General features: G+C 38.9%; 1 protein-coding gene across 1 annotated transcript in view; it reads left to right on the plus strand.

The window, feature by feature from the left end:
* Positions 1-24,828, plus strand: part of LOC126412063 (A-kinase anchor protein 17A-like) — a 135,572-nt gene that overhangs the window by 43,707 nt on the left and 67,037 nt on the right. Inside the window, exon 2 of the mRNA XM_050081446.1 lies at positions 23,174-23,316. Within this exon, the coding sequence (XP_049937403.1) occupies positions 23,174-23,316 (143 nt within the window). The remainder of the gene's footprint in view (positions 1-23,173; positions 23,317-24,828) is intronic.

The following is a 24,828-nucleotide window of genomic DNA, read 5'->3' on the forward strand; positions in this document are numbered from 1 at the left end:
TCCATCCACACATACAGACACAAGCTTGTGTCTGTATGTGTGGATGGATATGTGCGTGTGTGCGAGTGTATACCTGTCCTTTTTTCCCCCTAAGGTAAGTCTTTCCGCTCCCGGGATTGGAATGACTCCTTACCCTCTCCCTTAAAACCCACTTCCTTTCGTCTTCCCCTCTCCTTCCCTCTTTCCTGATGAGGCAACAGTTTGTTGCGAAAGCTTGAATTTTGTGTGTGTGTTTGTGTTTGTTTGTGTGTCTATCGACCTGCCAGCGCTTTTGTTCGGTAAGTCACCTCATCTTTGTTTTTATATAATAAACATGTGAGTATACAATGTGAATTCTTTCCAATCAGATGCAGCAAACGGAAGCACTGCAATATCTTAGTCGTCTCATAATCTTTGTGTAAGTCACATACAGTGATGTGGAACAGCCTCATATGCAATTGAAACTTCACATGCACTATGGACAATAGTGACAAACTACTCTTTACAGCATGAACCTTAATTACAATTGTTACAATTAATTACTATCATTTTCATTTCTTTCACAAAAACAATTGTGACATGTCACACATTATAATAAGACTAAAGCAGTGTCACAATTCGGCATGCCTGAAACTAAATACCTGTCAGTCATGATTGACTTAACAAATTGTAATTAAAGAAAGTTTTTTATCTTTTTAAATTTTATTAAAATAATCATCAAGCGCAAATTATTAAAATTGACACACTTATTTTGCCCATGGCACATTATTTCCTCATATTAACTGCTTTGAAGACCACTGGTTCCTGTTTATACATGTACCATGTTGCTATAATAATGTTGTGATGCTGTGTAGTTTTGCCCGCATCAAGGAATTATTTACAATAACATTACAAACTGCAATTGGTAATGTTAAGCATTCTATTACATGCCCTGTTCTCGACACGTGTGTCCTACGAGCTCAATTCATGTATTGTATCATGCCTACATCACATTTCATATGTGTACTGACCAGATAGGTGCCAAGTGGTCCACACCTTGTTACAGATCTGGTCAGCATACATGAAAAGTGTTGTAGGCAGGACATTTCTAAACATCAGTGGTTTTAGTAATTACGCAGTAAATATGTGGAAATTACCTATTCTGATTATGAATATATTTTAAAAGTTTTAATATTTCATTATGTGAACTGAATATAGCACACAATATGGTTTAAAGGTAATAATTTAATGTACAAATACTGTGTGGACTACAAGTCACGATAAAGAAAGCGGTAGTAATCTAATGTATAAATAAGGAAGGGAGTACTGGTCAGCCAACTGGTTATCGCACATATGAAATGTGCCATAAGTAAGATATTGGAAATGTCAGGTAATTCGGTAACTATACAGTAAGTGAATTGACCTTTTAGGTCACATAATGTCTATTGAGAACAGAGCACATAATAGAATGCCTATCATTGCTAATTGCAATGTTATTGTAAATATTTTCTTGATGTATGCAAAATTACACAGCATTGTAGCTTAATTATAGCCATGTGATGTACAGGGGATAGGCAAAATAATGTGAACTCTTGTACTTACTTGGAAAATTCATTTGTTAATAAGAGATTGTACCCCCATTTTCCTTGTAATATGGCTGGTTTGTTAATAAGAGGTTGGGCCCCCATTTTCCTTGTAATATGGCTACTATTCTTCTTGGAATACTCGCATATAATGATTGTATAGTCTCCAGTGGAATGTCGTGCCACTCTTCGATCAGAACCTCTTCTAACCCCTGTAGTAATGAGGGAGGCAGAAATTTGCTCTGGAGTCTGCAGTCCAATACCGCCCACAAGGGTTCGATAATCTTCAAGTCCGGGGACTGTGCCGGCCAGGAAAGACGCTGTAGTTCAGTTGCATGCTCCTCATGCCACGATTGCACTGTCCTGGCTGTGCGAATGGGTGCATTATCGTCCTGAAAAATGGCATCATTGTTGGGGAACAACATCTGAATCATGATGGGATCAACCTTATCACCTAAAATGTTCACATAATTGTTAACTGTAACGCAGGTGTTTAAGAGTAATGATTGGAGCAGCAGAATATCATGATATGGTGCCCACTCCATCCCTCTTCCACCTCCGTTGGAATCAAGCAATCAGGATTGTAGGCTTCTTTTGGCAGTCTCCAGACGTAAGCCCAGCTTGATGTTGGAAAACATTGACTCGTTGGACCATATGACATGTTTCCAGCTGGCCAGGATTTATGCTCCTAAAACCATGTTTTACGCTGCTTTGTGTTGGCTGATTTGTGCTCACTATTACGTTTACACAATGATGTCTTTCCATGTTTTGTGTAATCTATCATGACTGTTGAAATAGTTGTTCTTGAAACATTCAATAAGTTGGCTGTCTTAGTCACTGATGCTCCATCTAATTGGGCACCCACAGTCTGCCCTCTTTGGAACTCTGTTAGGTCTTTCATTGCACATCGACCTCGGCCTCTAAGTATGAAGTGTGCACTACTTGTAAACAACCTACACTGATGCCTAGTCTGCACTGAACATGCACAGTCCTCTACGACACGTGCCTTACCTGTGTTGTTGACCATCAAACACAACCATCCCGTTACTACTACTACTACTACTACTACTACTACTGTTCATGTTATTTTGCCTATCCCCTGTATGTATAAACATAACCAGTGGTCTTTGAGCCATTTAATATGTGGAAATAATGTGCCACAGGTAAAATATTATAGAAGTGTGTTTGTTTTATCAATTTGTGTTTGATAATTAATAAAATAAAATTTATAAAGAATTTTTTTAATTGAAGCCGGTTATGTCGGTCACGACTGACTGATATTTAGTTTTGGGCATGCCATATTGTGGCACTAGTTTACTCTTATTGTAATGTGTGATGCATCACAATTGTGTATGTAAATTATTGTAATTAATTGTAACAACAATAATTAAGGTCAGTGCTGGTTTGTTATCCTTGACTAAAAGTGCATGTGATGTTCCAATTGCATGTGAGGCTGTTGAATATCATTGCTAGAAACCTCTACCGAGGTTATGAGGGGATTAAGATAGTACAGTGCTTCATTTTACTACATTTGATTGGAAAGAATTCTCACACTGTTCTCATACAAGGTTTATTATGTTGTACTTATGGAAAGGTTAATGGTGAAGAATAATGCATGTGTGGTTACTCATATGTTCATTAGTGGGAACTGTATGATTGCATTTATGTCTAAGATATTTCAAAAATATATGGAAAGGTTGTGTTCAGGGATCTACTTAAGAATCTGACTGCAAATAATATATTGTCCAAGTCAGAGTTTGGGTTCCTTAAAGGTTCTGATATAGAGAAGGCTATTTATGCATATAGTGAGAATGTATTTAATCCATTAGATAACAAATTAGAGGCCACTGACATTTTTTGTGAGCTGTCAAAAGCCTTTGACTGTGTGAATCACAATATTCTCTTAAGTAAATTAGAGTATTATTGTGTCACTGGCAGTGCTGCAAAAATGCTTCGAGTCTTACGTAACACAAGAAACAAAGGGTGCCGTTGTGAAATACCTGTGGAGTATGCCCTGATTCGGAATTAATTACATGTGGTGTTCTTCAATGTTCCATCTTTGGTCCTCTGCTTTTTCTTGTGTGCATTAAAGATGTCTTGTCTGTTACATTGCCAAATCCTAGAAATGGCTGCTGAACAAATTTTCACTGACATTATTAAATGGTTTAAAGCTAATTCACTGTCATTAAACTTTGAAAACACACAATATATGAAGTTCAGAACTTACAAGAGGTTTCCTTCCAGCATGAGTGTAACACATGAAGACATGCAGATAGAAGAGGTTTAAAATGTTAAATTTCTGATATTACAACTTGATAATAAACTGAATTTGGAAGGGCATACCACAGAAATGCTGACGTGCCTAAACAAGTCTGTATTTGCAATGCGAATGATGTCAGGTGTAGGAGATATAAATACAAAAAACCGTACATAATTTGCATACTTTCATTCTATTACATCATATAGTATCGTATTCTGGGGTAACTCATCAAACTGAGCTTGAGTTTTTAGAGTGCAAAAGCCTGTAATAAGACTCATTTGCTGTCTAAATTCATGTAAAATAACATCATGCAGAAACTAGTTCAAGGAACTGGGTATTCAACCATTGCTTGTCAGTATATTTATTTCTTAATGAAATTTGTTGCAAATAATGTGTCTATTTCCAATCAATAGTTCAATACACAGTATCAATACTAGGAATAAGACCAATTTACATAAAGACCTAAAATCACTTACCTTGGTCCAAAAAGGGGTCAAATATTCAGGAACACACATTTTCAATAAAGTGCCAGCAATCATTAAGTCCAGAGTTACAGATAAAGCACAATTTAAACAAAGTTTGAAAGACTTTTGGTAGGCAACTCCTACTGCTCTATAGATGAATATCTTAACATGGACTGTTAGACCAGCTGACATAAAAGTGTAAAATTTTAGTTTTGACAGAACTTGGTCACGTTATGTATTTTGTGTTTGATAAAATCATTAAAAGTGCATAACTGTGTTTCATTCTAATAGTGTATTAATTCTGTAAATATTTGCAGTTGCAGTTTATTGCAATGTATTCACATATCTTGACAATCTCCTGACAAATGATCAGGGAAGTAAGTATTATATTCAAATGTTATATGTTTTTTGTATTTTACTTTCTGACTTGGTCCACACCCACGAGAATCATCTCAGTTTTGGATTTGTGGGACGAAAATTGAATCTAATCTAATTTAATCTGTGTAAAACATGTATTTTGCAGATGTAAAATTTTTGTAATACTTTAGGTAACTTTCAACTTGTATGTACAATCATTGAAGTACATTGTAATTTTGCCTTTGATAACACCATAAACTCTTTTGTAGACCATGATGTAAAAACAGATGTGCCCGCCTGAAACAGGTCACTACAAAGAAATGACTATTATCGCAACTGTGACATATTGAAGGAAAATAAAGATTTTAATAAACCAAGTTGCTGATTCTATCCTCCTTCAGTATGTTGTAACTTCAGTAGTTATGAATTATCTTGAGGAAAATGCTCTGTTGACATCTAGCATGGATTCAGGAAATATCATTCTTGCAAATCACAACTGGCTCTTTATTTGCACAAAGTAGAGAATGCTATTGACAGGTGATCTCAAATTGTTTTCATATTTCTAGAGTTTCTGAAGTCTTTGGCACTGTTCCTCACAAGCAGGTCCTCATCAAAATACGTGCCTATGAAGTACATCATAGTCATGCAACTGGATTCATGATTTCCTGTGAGATAAGTCACAGTTCGTAATAACTGATGAAAAATCATTGAGTAAAACATAAGTGATATCTGGTGTTCCTCAAGGGATTGTTATAGGCCCTCTGCTGTTGCTAATCTAGATGTTCTGTCTACACCTCACGATCCATTGAGAGATGAGCAGGCAAGCCGCCTATGAAATCCTGCTGTGAGTGCTAGAATCTTGCTGGTGCAGCAGATTGTAAGACCCCCCAGTCTGCCACACTAGGGAGCCAAATTTCCACATGTTGAGGCACAACAGCTACGCTGTTGTGGTCACCTATGTAACTGCTGGAGGCAGGGACCTGTCACAATACGGTTTTTGCAGAGTGACTATAAATGCTCTTCCCCCAGCCTCTAGTGCAGCACCTCATCTTTGACCATTGCTGATGTTGTGTCATTCTCTACGCCAACTGTTGGTCCCATGTGGGCCTAATAGCTTCAACTACATCTAGCTGCATCATTAGCCAGCCACTAGTCTACAGGCTGCTTCTAGACCTGACAGTTCCGGGGCTTGAGCTAGTGCCACCAAGAGAAGACCTCCACCCCCTCTAGGGTGTCTCCATCCAGCTCTGTGGGCACCTCCAAGAGATCCCCATCCAGTGTACACTGCCGCCTGCCGGATGTCTGACACTGGCCTAACGTCTGCAAGACTGCACCAGATGGTGGTATCCTGTCAAGGCAGCACTCCTGCATGGAATTATCGCACTGCCATAAGCTGAGCACACTGCTGTGTGTGTCACGTCACAGCTGCCTTGGGTGTACACACACACTGCCCAGATGCAATTGACAACCTCTGTACAGATGACTTGCAGAATAAACAATTTTAGTACTAATTGACCTCTTCTGATTCCTCATTCACAGTGGTACTTGTAGAATTTAACGCTCCATCCTGCACACGCCATCCTGGGGCAGCAACGAACATCCTGGCATTTAATGGCATCCTGGCATTTAATGGCGTCATCACCACCGACTCAATTACATGTACGAGGGCTGTTCAAAAAGTATCCAACTTTTAGTTATAAAATCAATCTTTATTCAATTGTTTGACACTAGTCACCTTCAAAGTAGTCCACCTTCTACACACACCTCCCAGAACTGCTGCCACTGTTGGAAGCATCACTGGAAAGCGTCCTTTGCCATGGTGCGCAGCTGCTCCATCAAATTCTGCATAATATCTTCCCCGTTCTGAACTCTGGTCCCTTTCAGAGTCTTTTTTTCAAGCTATGGAAAAGTGAGAAGTCACTCACAGCTAGGTGAGGGTAATAGGGAGGCTATCATACTGCAACTGTGTTGTGTTTGGCCAAAAAATTCTGAATTAATGGAGATCAATGAGCAGGTGCATTATCATTGTGAAGGTGCCCACTGCCCCCAAGTCCAGCTGTTTGTGCTTCATCTCTTGGTAGTACTCCTTATTGACACGAGAACATTCTGGGACATATTCGTGATCATGCCATTGGAATCAAAAAGACGCTCAGCATGACTTTCACATTGCTGCAGACCTGCCTCACTTTGTTGGGTGTTCATGGATGCTTCCATTACAGTGACTGGAATTTTCTTTCTGGGTCCTACCCATAAACCTAGGACTCATCACCAGTGATCACCATTGTAAGAAAGTTGGGATCACCGTTCACAGTATCCAGCATGTCATATGTGATCTCCAAAACGTAGTTGCTTCTGCTCAGTTGTTAACAACTTTGGCACAAATTTTGCTGAGATCCACATATTCCATTAAAATGGTACTAATAGATCCAATATTGATTTTAACATCATCTGCAAGTTCTCTGGACATGATTCATCTATCCTGCATTACCTGGGTCTTTACGTGGTTAATAACCACCTCATTTGCAGATGTTCAGAGCCTACTCAAATGTGTTTCACTCGTCACTGATGAGTAGCTATCTTTGAAGCTGTTGTACCACTCCTTTATCTGTGTGGTGCCCATTGGTTCATCCCCAAACACTTGTCGAATCTTGCAGATTGTTTCAACTAGAGAATTGCCAAGCTTAAAACAAAATTTGATCCAATAATGTTGTTCCATCCATGACTGTAACACTCTTTTGATATAAAGTTTATAAAACAAAATAGTGAGAAATAAGAATAGCAGTGAATAGAAACATTTCAGCAGAACACTGGGAAGCATGTTAATATGGCTGGCTGCAAAATTCAAACAACCACGGTTCTGCTTGTGCTGCAGCAGGGCGAGGAAGCCAACAGGGAGGCCAGCAGAGGGTGACTCCAACAGTTACGCCGACACTGCACTCGTCACGCGCAGCTAGAATCGACGTGCACAGATCGGCACTATGTTCTGCATCCGTGGCACACCTGTGCAGCCAATCAAAGTGAAGTAATCGTCCACAAAGTGAGGATTTAAGCTCTCACTGAAGAAGCAGAAAGCAGTGACACACCACAGTTATGGGAAAAAAAATCGGGCATGCTCACTACATATTCCTACAAACATAGAGAGCACGCGCATCCCAATACCATTATAGGCTTCAAAAATAACAAATAAGGTCAGATACTTTTTGAAAAGGCCTTGTATAAATAATTTAGCAGACTCTCTGAGCAGCCCTCCTAGGTTGTTTGTAGATGTATGGTGTGAAAAGTTGTAACTGACCTGTGAGGTCGTCCAGATGAGTACTAAAAGGAATCAGTAAGTTTCATTTACCCAGTAGATTACACGAATTTTAAAGACTCAATACCTAAGGATTATAATTACAAACAACTTAAATTGGGATGGCCACATAAAAAAATGTTTTGGGAGAGGCAAACCAAAGGCAGCGTTTTATTGGCAGAACACTTTGAAGTTGCAACAGATCTACTAGAGAGACAGCCTACATTATGCTTGTCCATCCTCCGCTAGAGTTTGCTGTGCAATATGGGGTCCTTACCAGATAGGATTGATGTAGGACATCAGAAAAGTTCGCCGGCCGGTGTGGCCAAGCAGTTCTAGACGCTTCAGTCTGGAACCGCGTGACTGCTACGGTCGCAGGTTCGAATCCTGCCTCGGGCATGGATGTGTGTGATGTCCTTAGGTTAGTTAAGGGGACTGATGACCTCAGATGTTAAGTCCCATAGTGCTCACAGCCATTTGAACCATCAGAAAAGTTCAAAGGAGGGCAGCTCGTTTTTTATTATTGTGAAATAGGGGAGAGCATATTACAGATATGATATGCAAATTGACATGGCATTCATTAAAACAAAGATATTTCTTGTTGCGGCAGGGTATTTTCATGAAATTTCAGTCACCAATTTTCTCCTCCACTTGTGAAAATATTTTGTTGTGTCGCATGTATATAGGGAGAGATACCCATCGTAATAAAATTATAGAAATCAGAGCTTTAAGTGTTCATTCTTCTATTATGCTATTCAAGAGTGATATGGCGGAGAAATAGTCTGAAAGTGGTTCGACGAACCTCTGACAAGCACTTAAGTGTGAATTGCAAAGTATTCGTGTAGATGTAGAAATTGGTTTTCACAATTCATTCCACATTCCAGAAGGTTTTGCCTCTTGCTGAGAGTCATCATATGTAACTTCATGTGTATATATGTTTTTCACAATCCTTTTATGAAGGACCTTAAATTAGAAACATTTTGTTTACTTCAGAGTTAGGACGTAGTAATATTTGGTAGAAGCTGTTGGATGCACTTAAAATGACTGTAACACCCTTTTGATATGAAGTTTATAAAACAAAATAGTGACAACTTATGAATAGCAGTGAATAGAAACATTTCATCAGAACACTGGGAAGCATATTATTAAAGACCTAATATCTGTTATTGTGGTGCTGTGGCACACCTACCACAGAGTGCCAGTGGCTGAATGTCGGCTGGCTGCAAAATTCAAACAACCACAGCTCCGCTTGTGCTGCAGCAGGGTGAGGAAGCCAATAGGGAGGCCAGCAGAGGGTGACTCCGGCAGTTGCACAGACACTGCACTCGTCACGCGCAGCTAGAATCGGCATGCACAGATCGGCACTATGACTTCATCCGCGGCACACCTGTGCAGCCAATCAAACTGAAGTAATCCTCCACAAAGTGAGGATTTAAGCTCTCACTGAAGAAGCAGAAAGCAGTGACACACCTGCCCGGAACTGATGATCATCACCAAAGCTGCTGCCAGCACACCTGTCGTCATCCAGTCCACTGTTCGCTGACACTCTTCTGACCGAGGTGTTGTGCTATCAGGGACTGGACCCTACCATCTAGGCAGGTCTGGACTATGACATCATTTTGGGAATTGTTGTGAGGAAATTGAACTTAACATCATTCATACTCATAAAATAACTTTGCTTTCTGGACGAGTGGACTATTAGCATTTCAGGACTTAAATTTTTTTTTCCACTATATATTGTAGCAAGTGACTTCATTCTTGGCAGTAGCAAGAATAGCCTTTTATGCCATCTAAGAATTACGGAAGAAGTGTTTGTTTATTTGGTGTTTAATTTGAAAGAATCTCAAAGTACATTTACATTATTTGTTCAAATAATAATGAACAATTAATCACTTCAGTCTTGTGTTGGACATAAAATGTAGTATGAGTGTATTAGTTGTATATCCACTTTCCAGTCTTAAACTCATTCAAAATTATTAATGAAAAATCCAAGGGACTTCTTCTATCCTGTGTAACTGCTATAGGAAAAAAGAAATTCTTTGAGAAGCAAGATTAGTAAACTCTCGTACAAAATCCAGAATGAATCTTTTCTCTGCAACGGTGTGTTCAGCGACTTGAACCGAGGACCTTTGTCTTTCACAGGCAAGTGCTCTCTGACTGAGCTATCCAAACACAACTCATGACTTGCCCTCACATCGTTACTTCTGCCAGGACCACTTCTCATACCATCCAAACTACACAGTTCTGCATATCTTGAGGGACTAGCACTCAGGGAAGAAAGATTTTGTGGGGAAATGGCTTAGCCACATCCTAGAAGATTGTTTACAGAACTTATTTTCTCTCTGCAACAGAGTTTGAACTGATTTGAAACTTCTTGTTGTCTAAATACTGTACGCTGGATAAGGGGTTGAGCCTGGGACCTTTGCCTTTCACAGGTAAGTGCTAAGCTGACAGCTGTCCAAGCACGATTTACAACCCACTTTCCGAGCTTCACTTCTCCCAGTACCTCTTCTCATGTGTCATGCTTGGATAGCTCAATTGGTAGAGGGCTCTCTCGCAAAACAAGTCCAGGTTGAGCACACAGTTTTAATCTGTCAGGAAGTTTCTCCTATGAAATGTTTGTTGTTGCAGTTTCTAAAGATGAATGTGGCAGATCATCAGGTAGATGCAATGTGTATATGCCTGCTCTTTCTCGGTTGTTTTTAGAGGGCTATTGAGTGATCAGTATCCCTCGTGTAGTGTTATTAGACACTAGACACGTAGATGTAACAAATGCTTAAAAGTTCTGTGTAATCACAGTAATAGTTTCTTCAAATCAAAGTAGTTGTGCACAGTCATATAGAGTCCAACATAATATATATTGTTCGTTGTTTAAAAAATTGAAAATAGGAAATAAAAATGTTGTGCAGTGCTGCTGTTGATGTTCACACGTAGATCTGCAAAGGTTGGCACTTGGTAAAACAGATGCAGTAGAGCGTCGATTATCCGAAGTAATTGGGAGACATGGGTGTTCAGAAAACTGAGAAAACTGGTTTGTTCAGATAATTGAACTATACGTGTTTATTTGCCAAAAAGAAGTACTGCACAGTAAATTTATTCATAAAAACTGGCATCTCTTTTAGTATTACAAAGTAACATACAAAGGCAACTTCAGTAGGAATATATAGTAATAATCTCGTACTTGTCCCTCATAGAAAGAACAACACATTTACGTTTAAGCATTTTGTATCGTCAAGTTCACTTCTTCACGCAGCAGCACACAAGTGGTCGTAACAGAGAACAGAAGGTGACTGTTGGCACAGTGAGAAGCTCTTCTTGGGGGCGTGGAATACTTCAAACTGCACGGAGCGGCACGCCTCAACTCTAAGCTGGCGCAGCTGTTGCTGTGAACAGCTTTGATACTGCCGCTACTTCTACTGCCAGTGCCAAGCTGACAGAAGTGTGCTGATTGTTGAAACACAGCGACTGGTGGCTTGGCAGGTCAGCAGCGCCTTGTGAAGGACCCATTAGAAGCAATGTTCCGCCAGCAGTGGCCCAGTGCGGCCACTACTGTGGGAAACTTGGTTTGGGAGTGAGGGGGATGATGGACGGGAGGGTGGGAGAGTAACAGGTGCGAGCGAGCACACAGTTTGGTTAAGCGGTCGTTCAGTTGACAGATGTTCGGATAATCGATGCTCTACTGTATTATGTTTACACAAAGTAATTACCAACGTCTACTGGTCAAGAACTAGGGATATGAGGTGTTGATAAGAAGTTTTTATGCTGTTTCTATATTAATTTCGTGTAAAACTGCAGGAACTGGGTCATGAGAGATTCAAGTAATTCGTTAATGTAAAACTTAATTGACCATTGTTAGGAGAAATATTCAACACACACAAAAACATTTTGAAAAATTGTAGCTGAAGGTGACCATATTGCTGAATGCATATACAGACACAAGCAAAGCCTTTTAATATGTCTGCTTGTGTCTATATGTGTGGATGGATGTGTGTGTGTGTGCGAGTGTATACCCGTCCTTTTTTCCCCCTAAGGTAAGTCTTTCCGCTCCCGGGATGGGAATGACTCCTTACCCTCTCCTTTAAAACCCACATCCTTTCGTCTTTCCCTCTCCTTCCCTCTTTCCTTACGAAGCAACCGTTGGTTGCGAAAGCTAGAATTTTGTGTGTGTATTTGTGTTTGTTTGTGTGTCTATCGACGTGCCAGCGCTTTCGTTTGGTAAGTCACATCATCTTTGTTTTTAGATATATTTTTCCCACGTGGAATGTTTCCCTCTATTATATTCATATCATTAAAGATAAAAAATATTTACACAATCAATAATTTATGTTCTGTTCTACATCTACATAAATACTCCACAAGTTAACGTACGCTACGTGGCAAAGGGTACTGTGTGCCACTGTTAGTCATATCATATACTGTTCCACTTGCAAATAGAGCAAGGGAAAAAGACTGTCTATATACCTCCCTACAAGCCCTAATTTATCTTACATTGTCATCGTGGTCCTTATGCAAAATGTACATTGGTGGAAGCATAATCATTCTGCAGTTAGTTCCAAATGCCAATTCTCTGTAGTTTCTTAATAGTGTTCCTTGAAAAAAATGTTGCCTTCCCTCCAGGGATTCCTATTTGAGATCCCAAAGCATCCAGTAATACTTGAATGTTGTTCTAACCTACTGGTAACAAATCTAGCAGACCATCTCTGAAATGCTTCAACGTCTTCCTTTAATCCGACCTGGTGCAGATTCAAATGGCTCTAATCACTATCGGACCTAACATCTGAGGTCATCAGTACCCATGCAGATTCCAATGACTCAAACAGTATTCAAGAATGCTCACACTAGTGTCCTATACGGGGTCACCTTTACAGATGAACCACACTTTCCCAAAATTCTTCCAATAAACCAAAGTTGACCAACCACCTTCCCTCCTACATGCTCATTCCATTTTGTATTGCTTTCAACATTAGGCCAGATATTTAGACAATATGACATGTGTAAGCAGCACATTACTAATGCTGTATTCGAACATTATGGTTTCTTTCTTTTACTCATCTGCATTAACCTGCATTTTTCTACATTTAGAGCTAGCTGCCATTTGTCACATCATCTAGAAATTTTGTCTAAGTGATCTTGTATCATCCTATAGTCAGTCAACAATGATACCTTCCCATACACCACAGCGTCGTCATCAACCAGCCACAAACTACCGCTCAACCTGTCCGCCAGATCATTAATGTATTGGGTTGGTGCTCAAGTTCATAGCATTTTTCCATAAGTGTAATAAACCCAACAGATTCCCATAACAGAGGCTTTAGTCATAAATAATATGTTTTCCTTCACTATTTACAACAGTTTGCTAACGTTGAGGACTTTTCAATTCCACGACTGTAGAAATCACGTGGTTTTGAGGCAAATAACTTGTCAAGCCATGTTCGGAGCACATTTTCATCCAGAAAGGAAGTTCCTTGAAGACTGTTCAATAGAGAACAGAAAAGGTGAAAATCAGAGAGCACAAGATCAGGTGAATAAGGTGGCTGTGAAATCGCTTCCCAACCCAACTCCTGTATAGTGTTTTTTGTCAGTCTAACAGAACGGAGGCAGGCATATCACAGAGTAGCATCACTTGATGCAGTCTTCCTGGTCATTGTTCGATTATATATGCAAGACATCTCAGTTGTTAACAATAACTGTCAGCAGTGATGGTTACAGCTTGGGGAAGCAGTTTGTAGCACATCACTGTTCCACCAGATGCATAACATCTTCTGTGGATGTGCACAGGTCTTTATATGGGGAGTTGCTGCTGTTTTTGGGCTCAGCCATTCGTTCTTTTTCCTTATGTTACCATAAAGACACAATTTCTCATCACCAGTACTGATAGAGTATAGGGAAGGTCGGTGTTGTTGACAGGTCATTTGGTGATGAGAAAGCAGAGACGCACATGTGGCCACCCACACATTTTTGTCATTTTGACTTGGAGCATGCTGCACTCATCCATCTTATTTTTGAACATTCCCCATTGAATGCAAATGTTACATGATGATGGAGTAATCACAGTTAACCACATTTGCTAGTTCTCAAGTATACTAATGTGGATCATTGTGGATTAATGTGTTTAAAAAACTTCATCACTCTTAACTTTGCAGGTCCATTGTTTTACCCATTTTATATGCAGGATTCACCTGCCCTTTTTTCCAGTAACATGGAGAGTCACAATGTCAAAACAATTCTCCTCAAAACAAGAAGCCTACATGGTGTAAATGTTTCTGGCTACCTGCATTTCTGTCACCACTCTGTTGAATTCAAACAGAAAAATATGTCAGAAATGTTCCGATTTCTCCTATTGGCACTCAATTTTCTAGTGTCCACAGCTCCAGTCACCATCTCCAAACGACAAAATGACAATACATAAACTCAAATAGCAACAGGGAACTAAAAAATAAAAAATAAAAATTGATAAATGAACCCATAGCAACCGGAATACCAACTTGCAAAACAAAAACACTTCAAACTTCTTGGGCCCTGTCACACTTTGCTGGGGCACTCCTGACAATACCCTGGTCTTTGATGAACACTTGCAAACGAGGACGCCCTACTGGGCTCTGTTACTTAAGAAGTCTTCGAGTCACCCACATGACTGGGAACATGTTCCTTAATGCTTGTAGCTTTGTTAACAGTCAGCAGCAGATCGCCGTCTCAAATGTTTTTTGGAAATATAGGAATATGGAATCTGCCTGTTTCCCTTCATTCATAGTTTTTGGGATATCTGAGAAAAGGGTAAGCTGAGTTTTGCACAAGTGATGGTTTCTAAAATCATGCTGATTCATGGACACAAGCTTTTTGGTCTCAAGGAAATTTATAATATTCAGAGTGATAATATATTGAAGAATTCTGCAGTAAACAGGTGTTTATTTAAGGATATTGGTCTCAACTTTGCAGGTCCATTGTTTTACACATTTTATATGCAGGATTCACATGCCCTTTTTTCCAGTAACTTGGGACTTTGCACTGTGCGAGACATTTGCATTAATGTGAGCTAAGTAAGGGGCTAATGCCATAGAATCCTTATTGTAAAACTGAATTGGGAGTTTTCAACTCTCTTGTTGCTTCTCTACGTCACAGATGCCTATTGCTATATTCTCCATATGGGAGTCTGTGTAATGGTCAAACAATGAATAATTTCTCAAGTGTGAAATTTGAAACTCCTGATTTCCTTTTGCTATTTTCTACTGCCACAACAGTGTGGGGGCTCCAGCTGCTTTCTAGACAGAACAACTCTCCCACCTTCAACCTTTCACCCCTCTCTCACTTCTACTTCCTACTATCTCTTGGTTTTCTTGATTATCGGATAGTCTGGTTCATTGGGATTTGTCTTTTGTGTCCTCCTTCTCTGGGACTATTTCCAGCTTGACACACAAAGGATTGAGATGCCGATGATGTTGTAGTTCAGTCCCTATAACCTTTTCAATTCATTCATCCAAGATAGTTTTCAGAAAAGTGTCCAAAAGTACTTCGCAAGACTGTCTTTTGTATCCCTTGCAATGAATCCATACATGTCTCAGTCTATATTCGGTAGGTTAATGTCACTTCCAACCAATGTTGCACAATCTTGGCATATCTGTGATCCTAACAGTAGACTTTGTTTGAATGACTTTAAAACTGACACGGTAGAATTCGGTGGTTGATAAAAACACCTATACCTGTTGTACATGGCCAGATAACTTAACTGCCACATTCAAATTTGAACTTTATGGAGACAATGTTTTTGTCAACTGCAATGAACATCCCTGTGGCCTGTATGACCTGAAGATGGGATCAGAAACCAAGCGACAAGCGTCGTTGGTGACGACGTGATCCACAACTTGCAGATGACTGCATCATGTTCGCTTTATAGCTGCAAGCAGGATTTCCTCCACATCTTGGATGTGGATCCCTGGCAGATATATTGAATGCACATTGGCTTTCTTTTTGGCCCTGAACGCTATGTCGGTAAGGGGCTTCAGAACTGCCTAATATTGGAGCTCCTGATGACAAGGAATACCTCGATACATAGGACACTTACCAAAATTTTTAACTAATTACAAAAGTGGGACCAAGTTCTAACACATTAAATAAGATATTTACAAAATGAACTTTCTTTAAGACAAAAATCCCTGAAAACCAATTTACTGGGTTTCAATATAATAGAAGGAAACGTTCCACGTGGGAAAAATTATATATAAAAACAAAGATGAGGTGACTTACCGAACGAAAGCGCTGGCAGGTCGATAGACACACAAACAAACACAAACATACACACAAAATTCAAGCTTTCGCAACAAACTGTTGCCTCATCAGGAAAGAGGGAAGGAGAGGGGAAGACGAAAGGAAGTGGGTTTTAAGGGAGAGGGTAAGGAGTCGACTCCTTACCCTCTCCCTTAAAACCCACTTCCTTTCGTCTTCCCCTCTCCTTCCCTCTTTCCTGATGAGGCAACAGTTTGTTGCGAAAGCTTGAATTTTGTGTGTATGTTTGTGTTTGTTTGTGTGTCTATCGACCTGCCAGCGCTTTCGTTCGGTAAGTCACCTCATCTTTGTTTTTATATATAATTTACTGGGTTTGTGAGACTAAGTAACTTGGTTTATGAGACTAAGTAATTTAGTAAAACAGTCTGTCCCAAAAGGGACCCAAACAAATGCATTGATATCGGTAGAACGTAATTCACTATTTTCCTGGAAAATTTTTGTACTTCCAGTGGAAAGTTGCTGTCAGTCATCATTTCCACAGGGATGTTCACTCCTTCCCTGGGGACCTGAGAGGTGTCCAGTGTTATCCAGCAGTCGCCGCTCTGAACTATTGAATCCTTATCAATTGCTTCAGTCGCAACAGATGACTTTCCTGTTTTTGCAAGTCTAGAGCCTGAGCATCTAGAGACCTGAAAAACTCATCACGATGTACCTGAAGGTCATCTGAAAAGAACTTTTTAACTGCTTCCAATGCTCACAATTGTTGATTAAACTATGTGGCTAATTCAAAATCAATATTAAACTTCATGCTTCCAAATTCCATGCTTAATGAGTTGTGTAAATCAGTTCTCTCAGCTTCTACAGATGCCCATCATTCCATATTTATTTCTGCATTCTGTGCTGGAATTGGGGCTAGCAACCCAACATAGCCTGCATCACGTCAGTGACAACAGCTAGCCGTGTAATGGTACTTTCCTTTTGATGACTAGTGACTACAAGTGGCAGTGTGGGTTGTGTGAAGATTTCCTCACCATCAGCATGCTGCAGTATGGTGGCTCCGATGTTGTTGGCACCAGAGGTTGTCTTGGTGGCAGTGTTTGCATCGGCAGTGTAGGCCATCGATTCACGACTGGGCAGTATATGAGTACCAGCCATAGCCTTGGAAAGATGCGCACTGTTAGCTGTCGAGAGACGGAGTATACATTCACACCTCAGTGTGACCCATTGACCTTCTGCAGATAGTGTTGCTGGCCTCTATAAAAGCACTGGCTTCTGTGAAGGCTGTGGGAATGAGACAGCTCACCTCGCAGGGCATTTGCTCTGCTCTGTAAATGTTACCTTGTTCCATCATGGATAGAAGGTGGCAGTAAGTAATGAAAGGTAAAGAATTTTCTCTATAATTTGAGAAAGTTTGGTCATCACCTACAGGGTGTGATTAGCAGAAAAAGAGTAGCACTTTTATCACCACCTATGGCTCAGCCAAGTGCAGTCAGCAGTGAACTGGGGTGAACTTCCCATAGGTACTATGGAAACCGTGCTGTCAGGACCACCTAGCGGATTTGACAATTACGAAATCTCTTCAAACTGTGGCACAGATGCCAAGTCCGTAGTGACCAGAGAATGTATGGTATCTTGTCTGTCATCTTTCCTCTAGTGACAGTTGGTAGAACTGGTGAATGAACTGCCTATCACTGTTTCCTTATCATCCAGAAAGTCACATTCAACTCATAATCTCCTGTCTCCAGACTGGGGAGAGGATCTTCTTCATCTGCTGCAAGCTTTTCATTGCTGAAGTCGATGATATAAACTAAAGAAATGGTGACAGTGGAAAAGCAGCATATCAATAATTGCCAGTAATTGCAATTAACTCAGATTTTATTGAAAAATAAGACAGAAATGTGAGGTGGTCCTATTTTATCAGGTACACTCACAATTATGAGTGACTTTTCAAGCTGCCACCATACTGTAGGACAAGTAATGAAATTAAAAATACGAGAATGAATCCTATATAAACAGAATTATTTTTGTAAATGTATCTAAGTTTCAGAAAAATTTGTACACATGGACTTATGTTTCTGTATAGTCTCCTGAATGTGAAATGCATTTTTCCCAGTTGTTAGGCTGTTTCTTGATCTCGTTGTCCTAAAACGAACATGGCTGTGACAGCACCCAGTTGCACACGAATATTTCTAGTGCCAATGTTGTCAAATCTGTATCCTCTGACTGCTTCCTTTAGAGGTCCAGACAAATGAAAATCACTGGGCGATAAGTCTGGACTGTAGGGAGGGTGTTCTAGTTTGGTCCACAACAGGTCCTGAAATTTTTATTGAGTTCAGGCAGCTGTATCGGGTCAACTGTTATCGTAAAACACAATCACATCCCAGATTGGAAATGCACACCTATTCTGACACTACACACATTTTGTTTGGTCCAAAAGTTAGCAGTAGTATGCAGCATTCACAGTATGACATATGTGGAGATAATTAACGAGAAGAACTCCTTTAAAAATAAGCTTCTATGCAGGGATACGGTTTGTGGCTTCGACAGCTGCAGATTTGCCTGTTCTGTGCCATTCCGCACTTGACTTGTAGTAGTTTACTGACATTAGTTCACTATGTTTATTAATTTTCAAGTTGGTTGCTGTAAAAGATTGAGCATTCTTTTTCCTTGCTCTTTATAATCGTTTGGTGAAAAATGACACACACTGAAATATGAGAACTGCTTTCATAGTGTTGTCTTGTGCGGGAACAGCTAAATTACCTACAGCTATTAACTTAGAATCGCTCAATTCCATGGTTACCACAGTGGTACTGGTGCAGCAACCATAATAGATCCTCAGAACAGAAAAAAGTCTTGGTTGCACAAGATAGGCTTATTTAATCCTCACATATGATGTGATTTGCCTGTTATAGGCATCATCAGACAATCTGGAGAAATTACAAACTGGTGTAAGTATAAATGGCTCTTAAAGGCAATAATAAATGAATAAATTATAAAAACAAGAGGAAGACATACACTGATTGTACTGTGGAGCACATTTGTGTTTCAGGGGAAGGTGAAGGGTATAAAGTTTCAACTCATAAAAGATTGCACTATAACTGAGCTTACTGATAAAAACTTCTGTTATCTGTAACCAAGGCATCAAACATCATTAAGAGTCCCATAGAACTGGACGGTAACAGCCTGATAGCCACTGTCGATGCTTTATTTCATCACCTAGAAGCAGCACGAAAAAAGGTAATGACAGCAGTCAAAAGAATGCTACTAAAGCATGCTAGGGGTAACTAACTTAAGCAAATAGGCATATTCAGTGACCATAAAAAACCCACGAGTACAAAATACACCCATATAATGGCTAGGGTAATACACCTTCAGAAAATGCCTGCGCACTAAAAAAAGAAAAAAGCTAAAACTTTTTTTAGTAAAAATATGAAGCACTGAAGCCAGAAGAAAAGTTAAACTGGCAAACTGTAACACTGATAATTTACCCGTGAAGAAACAGCCCCCTGAACAGAAATATGCTCTGTTTGTAATACTGTGAGCACGCTCTGTCATGCTGGCAACCAGACTGCCAAGCAAGTGTCAGGCCTCCCCAGAACCAATGTGAGAAAAGACTCACAAGGTGGAGTGTTAACACTTAACTAACTGATGGCTAAGGCTCAAATAAAATAATAAGTAATAGGAGGGAAAACTCTTTCACCTGACCTTTTTTCGTCAGTAGATGGTCACTAAACTTAACAGGTGAAAAAATTTTCCACGTTTGCCCAGACCTGAAATCTTCTGGCCATCAGCCCCCAGACTCAGAAGACCTTAAAATCCTTTGTGCGGCCAACAAAGGCTAAAAACTGAACTTACTGGAGCAGTTTGAAATATCTTCAAATTTCTGAATGTAATAAATGAACAAGTCCATTCTAAACATCAAACACTTTTTGATGTTATGGTGTTTATCTTTGAATTATAATTGCAACCCATATTACTTATTATTTTATCGAAGCCTTAGCCATCAGTTAGTTAACTTTTACCACTCCACCTTGAGTTTTTTCTCACTGTGGCTCCATGTGGCCCTGACACTTGCTTGGCACTCTGGTTGCTGGCATGACAGTGCGTGCTCATAGTATTGTAAACAGACCGTATTTCTGTTCTGGGGGTTGTGTCTTCATGGTTAAATTGTCATTGTTACAGTTTTCCTGTTTTACTTTGCTTCAGTCTTTGTTGCTTAATATTTTTACTAAAAAAATTGTAGCTGTTGTTGTTTTTTATTGTTTTTATTCTTATTAGTGCCCAGGAATTTGCTGAAGGTGTATTAGTTTAGCCATTATATGGGAGTATTTTGTACTTGTGAGTTTTTCTGTGCACTGAATGTGCAGTTCCTTCTGTTAAATGTTAACACTGAACAGGATATAAAATCTGTTAAATCTGAGCTCAAGGGGGTAATCAATAAGCCAAAAATTGATTATTTTAGGACACTCCTCAGAGACATTCACTGGACTGATGTTTACAGTGCTCATGGCATGAATGAAAAATATAACACTTTTGCTAATAAAGTGCTTACCTTATTCGAACACTGTTTTCGCCAAAAACTTACCAAGGTTAGAGCAAAGTCTACAAAGAAGCCATGGATTATTCAAGGAATAGGGGTATCTTGTAAAACAAAAAGAAAACTGTATCTGTCAATCTGAAACAGTTCCAATGTTGATGCTAAAGCACATTACAAGAAATACTGCAAAATATTAAAGACTGTAATACGGACATCAAAGCAAATATATTACAAGGGAAAGATAGTCATATCAGATAACAAAATAAAGACAATATGGGATATAGTGAAGGAGGAGACCAGTAGAACCAGACATGAAGAGGGACAACTAGCATTAAGAGTAAATGGTACATTGGCGACAGATGTGTATAGTGTTGCAGAACTTTTTAACAAACATTTCATAACTGTTACTGAAAAGATGGAGTTGTCAGGCTCTGTAGGTGCTGAGATGGAATTCCTCAGACCAGACATTTCAAGTAACCTCCATAATATGAATTTGACCCTCGCTACCCCAGCAGAAATAATGTCCATTATAAAATCTTTAAAATCAAAAACATCTAGTGGGTATGATGAAATATCGACAAAGCTAATTGAAGAATGTGATTCTGAGTTAAGTAACATATTAAGCTATCTGTGTAACCAGTCATTTATCAGCAGAATATTTCCTGAATGGTTAAAATATGCTGAAGTTAAGCCACTGTTTAAGAAGGGAGATAAAGAAATAGCATCAAATTTCTGTCCAATTTCACTTTTGCCAGAATTCTCAAAAAGTTTAGAAAAAGTAATGTGCAATTGGCTTTATAACCATCTTATCTCAAATAACATACTGTCGAAGTCACAGTTTGGATTTCTAAAGGGTTCTGATATTGATAAGGCTATCTACACTTACAGTGAAAATGTGCTTAATTCATTAGATAAAAAATTGCAGGCAACTGGTATATTTTGTGATATGTCAAAGGCATTTGACTGTGTAAATTACAATATCCTTTTAAATAAATTACAATATTATAGTGTAACAGGAAATGCTGCAAAATGGTTCAAATCTTATATATCTGGCAGGAAACAAAGGGTGTTATTAGGAAAGAGACATGTATCGTGCTATCAGGCATCATCCAACTGAGAACTAATTACATGTGGGGTCCCACAAGGTTCCATTTTAGGGCTCTTACTTTATCTTGTGTATATCAATGACCTTTCATCAGTAACACTACCAGATGCCAAGTTCGTTTTGCTTGCCGATGATACAAACATTGCAATAAATAGCAAATCAAGTGTAGTCTTAGAAAGATCAGCTAATAAAATATTTGTGGACATTAATCGCTGGTTCCTAGCCAATTCCTTGTCACTAAACTTTGAAAAAACACACTACATGTAATTCAGAACTTGTAAGGGGTGTCCCACGAGTATATGCCTAACATATGATGACAAGCAGATAGAAGAAGTGGACAGTGTTAAATTCTTGGGATTACAGCTTCATAATAAATTCAACCGGGAAAAGCACACCACAGAACTGCTGAAGTGTCTTAACAAATCTCTATTTGCAATGCGAATTGTGACAGACATAGGGGATATAAAAATGAAAAAGCTGGGATACTATGCTTACTTTCATTCCATAATGTCGTATGGGATTATTTTTTGGGGTAATTCATCAAGCCAAGCTAAAGTTTTCTGGGCACAAAAACGTGCAGTAAGAGTTTAATGTGGTGTGAACTCAAGAACATCCTGCAGAAGCCTGTTTAGGGAACTAGGGATACTAACTACTGCTTCCCAATATATTTATCCTTTAATGAAATTTGTCATTAAAAATATATCACTTTTTCAAACTTAACAGCTCAATTCATGGAATCAATAATAGAAATAAGAATAATCTTCACAAGGATTTAAAGTCACTTAGTCTTGTACAAAAAGGTGTGCATTATTCAGGAACACACATTTTCAATAACTTGCCAGCAGCCATAAAAAACTTAACAACCAATGAAATTCAGTTTAAGAGAAGCCGAAATAAGTATTATAGTAGTTGTATTACATGTTTATTGCCTTATAAATAAATAAAAAAAACTTTTTTTATTTTAAATTCAGTGCATTAGTATTTGTGAAATGATTCTTTCGTATAGTGTTCATTAAAAAATGATGATCATTCCACTTGGGACCTGTGGAATGGTACATTAGCTTATTTGTTTGAGTTGTAAATATGTGTCATGTATTGTTGTTTTTCCGACATGTTCTACATCCTGGAGGACCTCCTCACTACGGATCAATTGGAATGAAAGTAAATCTAATTTAGTCTCTAATCTAATCAAGTTAATTCCACAAAAATAGTCACAGAAATAATATAAACAACAGTATGCAATAATGGCCTGTATTTTAAACTGTTAACATCTGAATTTCTAAACTGGTGAACAAGTTTGTTATTTACTCTCCCTGAAGGTGACTTTGTGTATTTACATTATACGTGGCTAAATGCGTTGTTTCTAAATGTAACAGTAAATGGTTTTAGGTTGTTCACAGGTTGACTTTGACAGAACTAAACATCTGTCTGATGAATCCATTCAGCGGAGACGTGCAGAGAGGGAGAGACTGATTACAGAGCGACTTATTGAAAGGGAGAGGATACTTTCACAACATAGACAACAAGCAAATAACTTGGAGAGGTAATAATTTAATTCTATTCACTCATTTTTAATCCCCTTGCTTTCTTTTTTACTTTTCAAACTTCTAGTTTTCAAAAGAAAATTGATGCTAAATGGTTGAGTGAGATAATGCTGGGGAGACAGGGAAATATTGTAGAAGATAATAAGAACTGCTGTAGTCACCTGATGTGAGGACCATAATGACACATCATGCAGAAAGAAAAAAACTGAAAATAACTGTGTGCTCCTTCCAGCAAGGCCTGTATGAGGATTGTGGTGCTATAATGGGGACCACACACACTGTTTCAAAGCGGAGTGAATGTGCTTAGTGGGTCAGCATAATTGAATAATTGACAGCTTGTGATTAGAAAAGTTAAGTGTGGAGGCAGAAGGCTAGAGAGTTAGTGTGAAGTCTAGAGAACAGGCAATGTAGAATATTTGGAAAGAAATGGAAGGCTCCTTTCTATAATGTTTTGGTTAACCAGTGTCAGAGGAAGCCATCCTGGTGATTATAACAATGCTATTCTCCATGTTCTGAATTGTTATGCGACATGTGCAATAACTGGGATTCGTGTTTATCTAGTAGAGACCTTTGGTAACTTTTTGTCTGTAGGTTGCATTGCATGCAGTGACTGATGATTCCATAGTTAGTTTGACAGTTAATATTTTTTTGCCATCTCGCCACCAAAAAGTAAAGTTCCACATTCTGTTACTGACAGCTTGGGATTACCAGGTGCAATGGAGTATCTGAGACCAGTCTTTAAAAATAACTTCAGTAAAATGGAAATTACACTCACATCTCCCAAAGAAGTAGCATCCATCATAAAATCCTTAAAATCTATAAGAATTCCAGTGGGTATGAAAACATATCAACAAAGTTAATCAAAGAGTGCTCATGCAAGTTAAGTTCTATCTTAAGTTATTTGTGTAATCAATCTCTTATCAGTGGAACATTTCCAGACTGGCTAAAATATGCTGAAGTTAAGACTCTTTACAAGAAGGGGGATAAAGAGATACTATCAAACTATCGACCAATTTCACTTTTGCCGGCTTTCTCAAAAATATTTGAAAAGGTTGTCTTCAAGTGTCTCCTTAAGCATCTGACTGCAAATGATACATTGTCCAAGTCACAGCTTGGATTTCTGAAGGGTTCTGATAAAGAGAAAGGTATTTACACTTACAGTGAGAATGTACTTAATTCATTAGATAATAAATTACAGGCTACTGGCATTTTCTGTGACCTGTCCAAAGCCTTTGACTGTGTGAACCACAGCATTCTCCTAAGTAAATTAGAGTGTTATGGTGTCACCGGCAATGCTGCGAAATGATTTGAGTCTTATCTAACGGGAAACAAAGGGTGTCGTTGCAAAATAACTGTGCAGTAAGCAGTCAGTCTTCATCTGACTGGAAATTAATTACGTGTGATGTTCCTCAAAGTTCCATTTTGGGTCCGTTGCTTTTTCTTGTGTATATTAATGACCTCTCATCTATTACATTGCCAGATGCTAAGTTTGTTTTGTTTGCAGATGATAC

The sequence above is a fragment of the Schistocerca serialis genome, chromosome 7 (assembly GCF_023864345.2).
Source record: "Schistocerca serialis cubense isolate TAMUIC-IGC-003099 chromosome 7, iqSchSeri2.2, whole genome shotgun sequence".
Lineage (NCBI taxonomy): Eukaryota > Metazoa > Arthropoda > Insecta > Orthoptera > Acrididae > Schistocerca > Schistocerca serialis.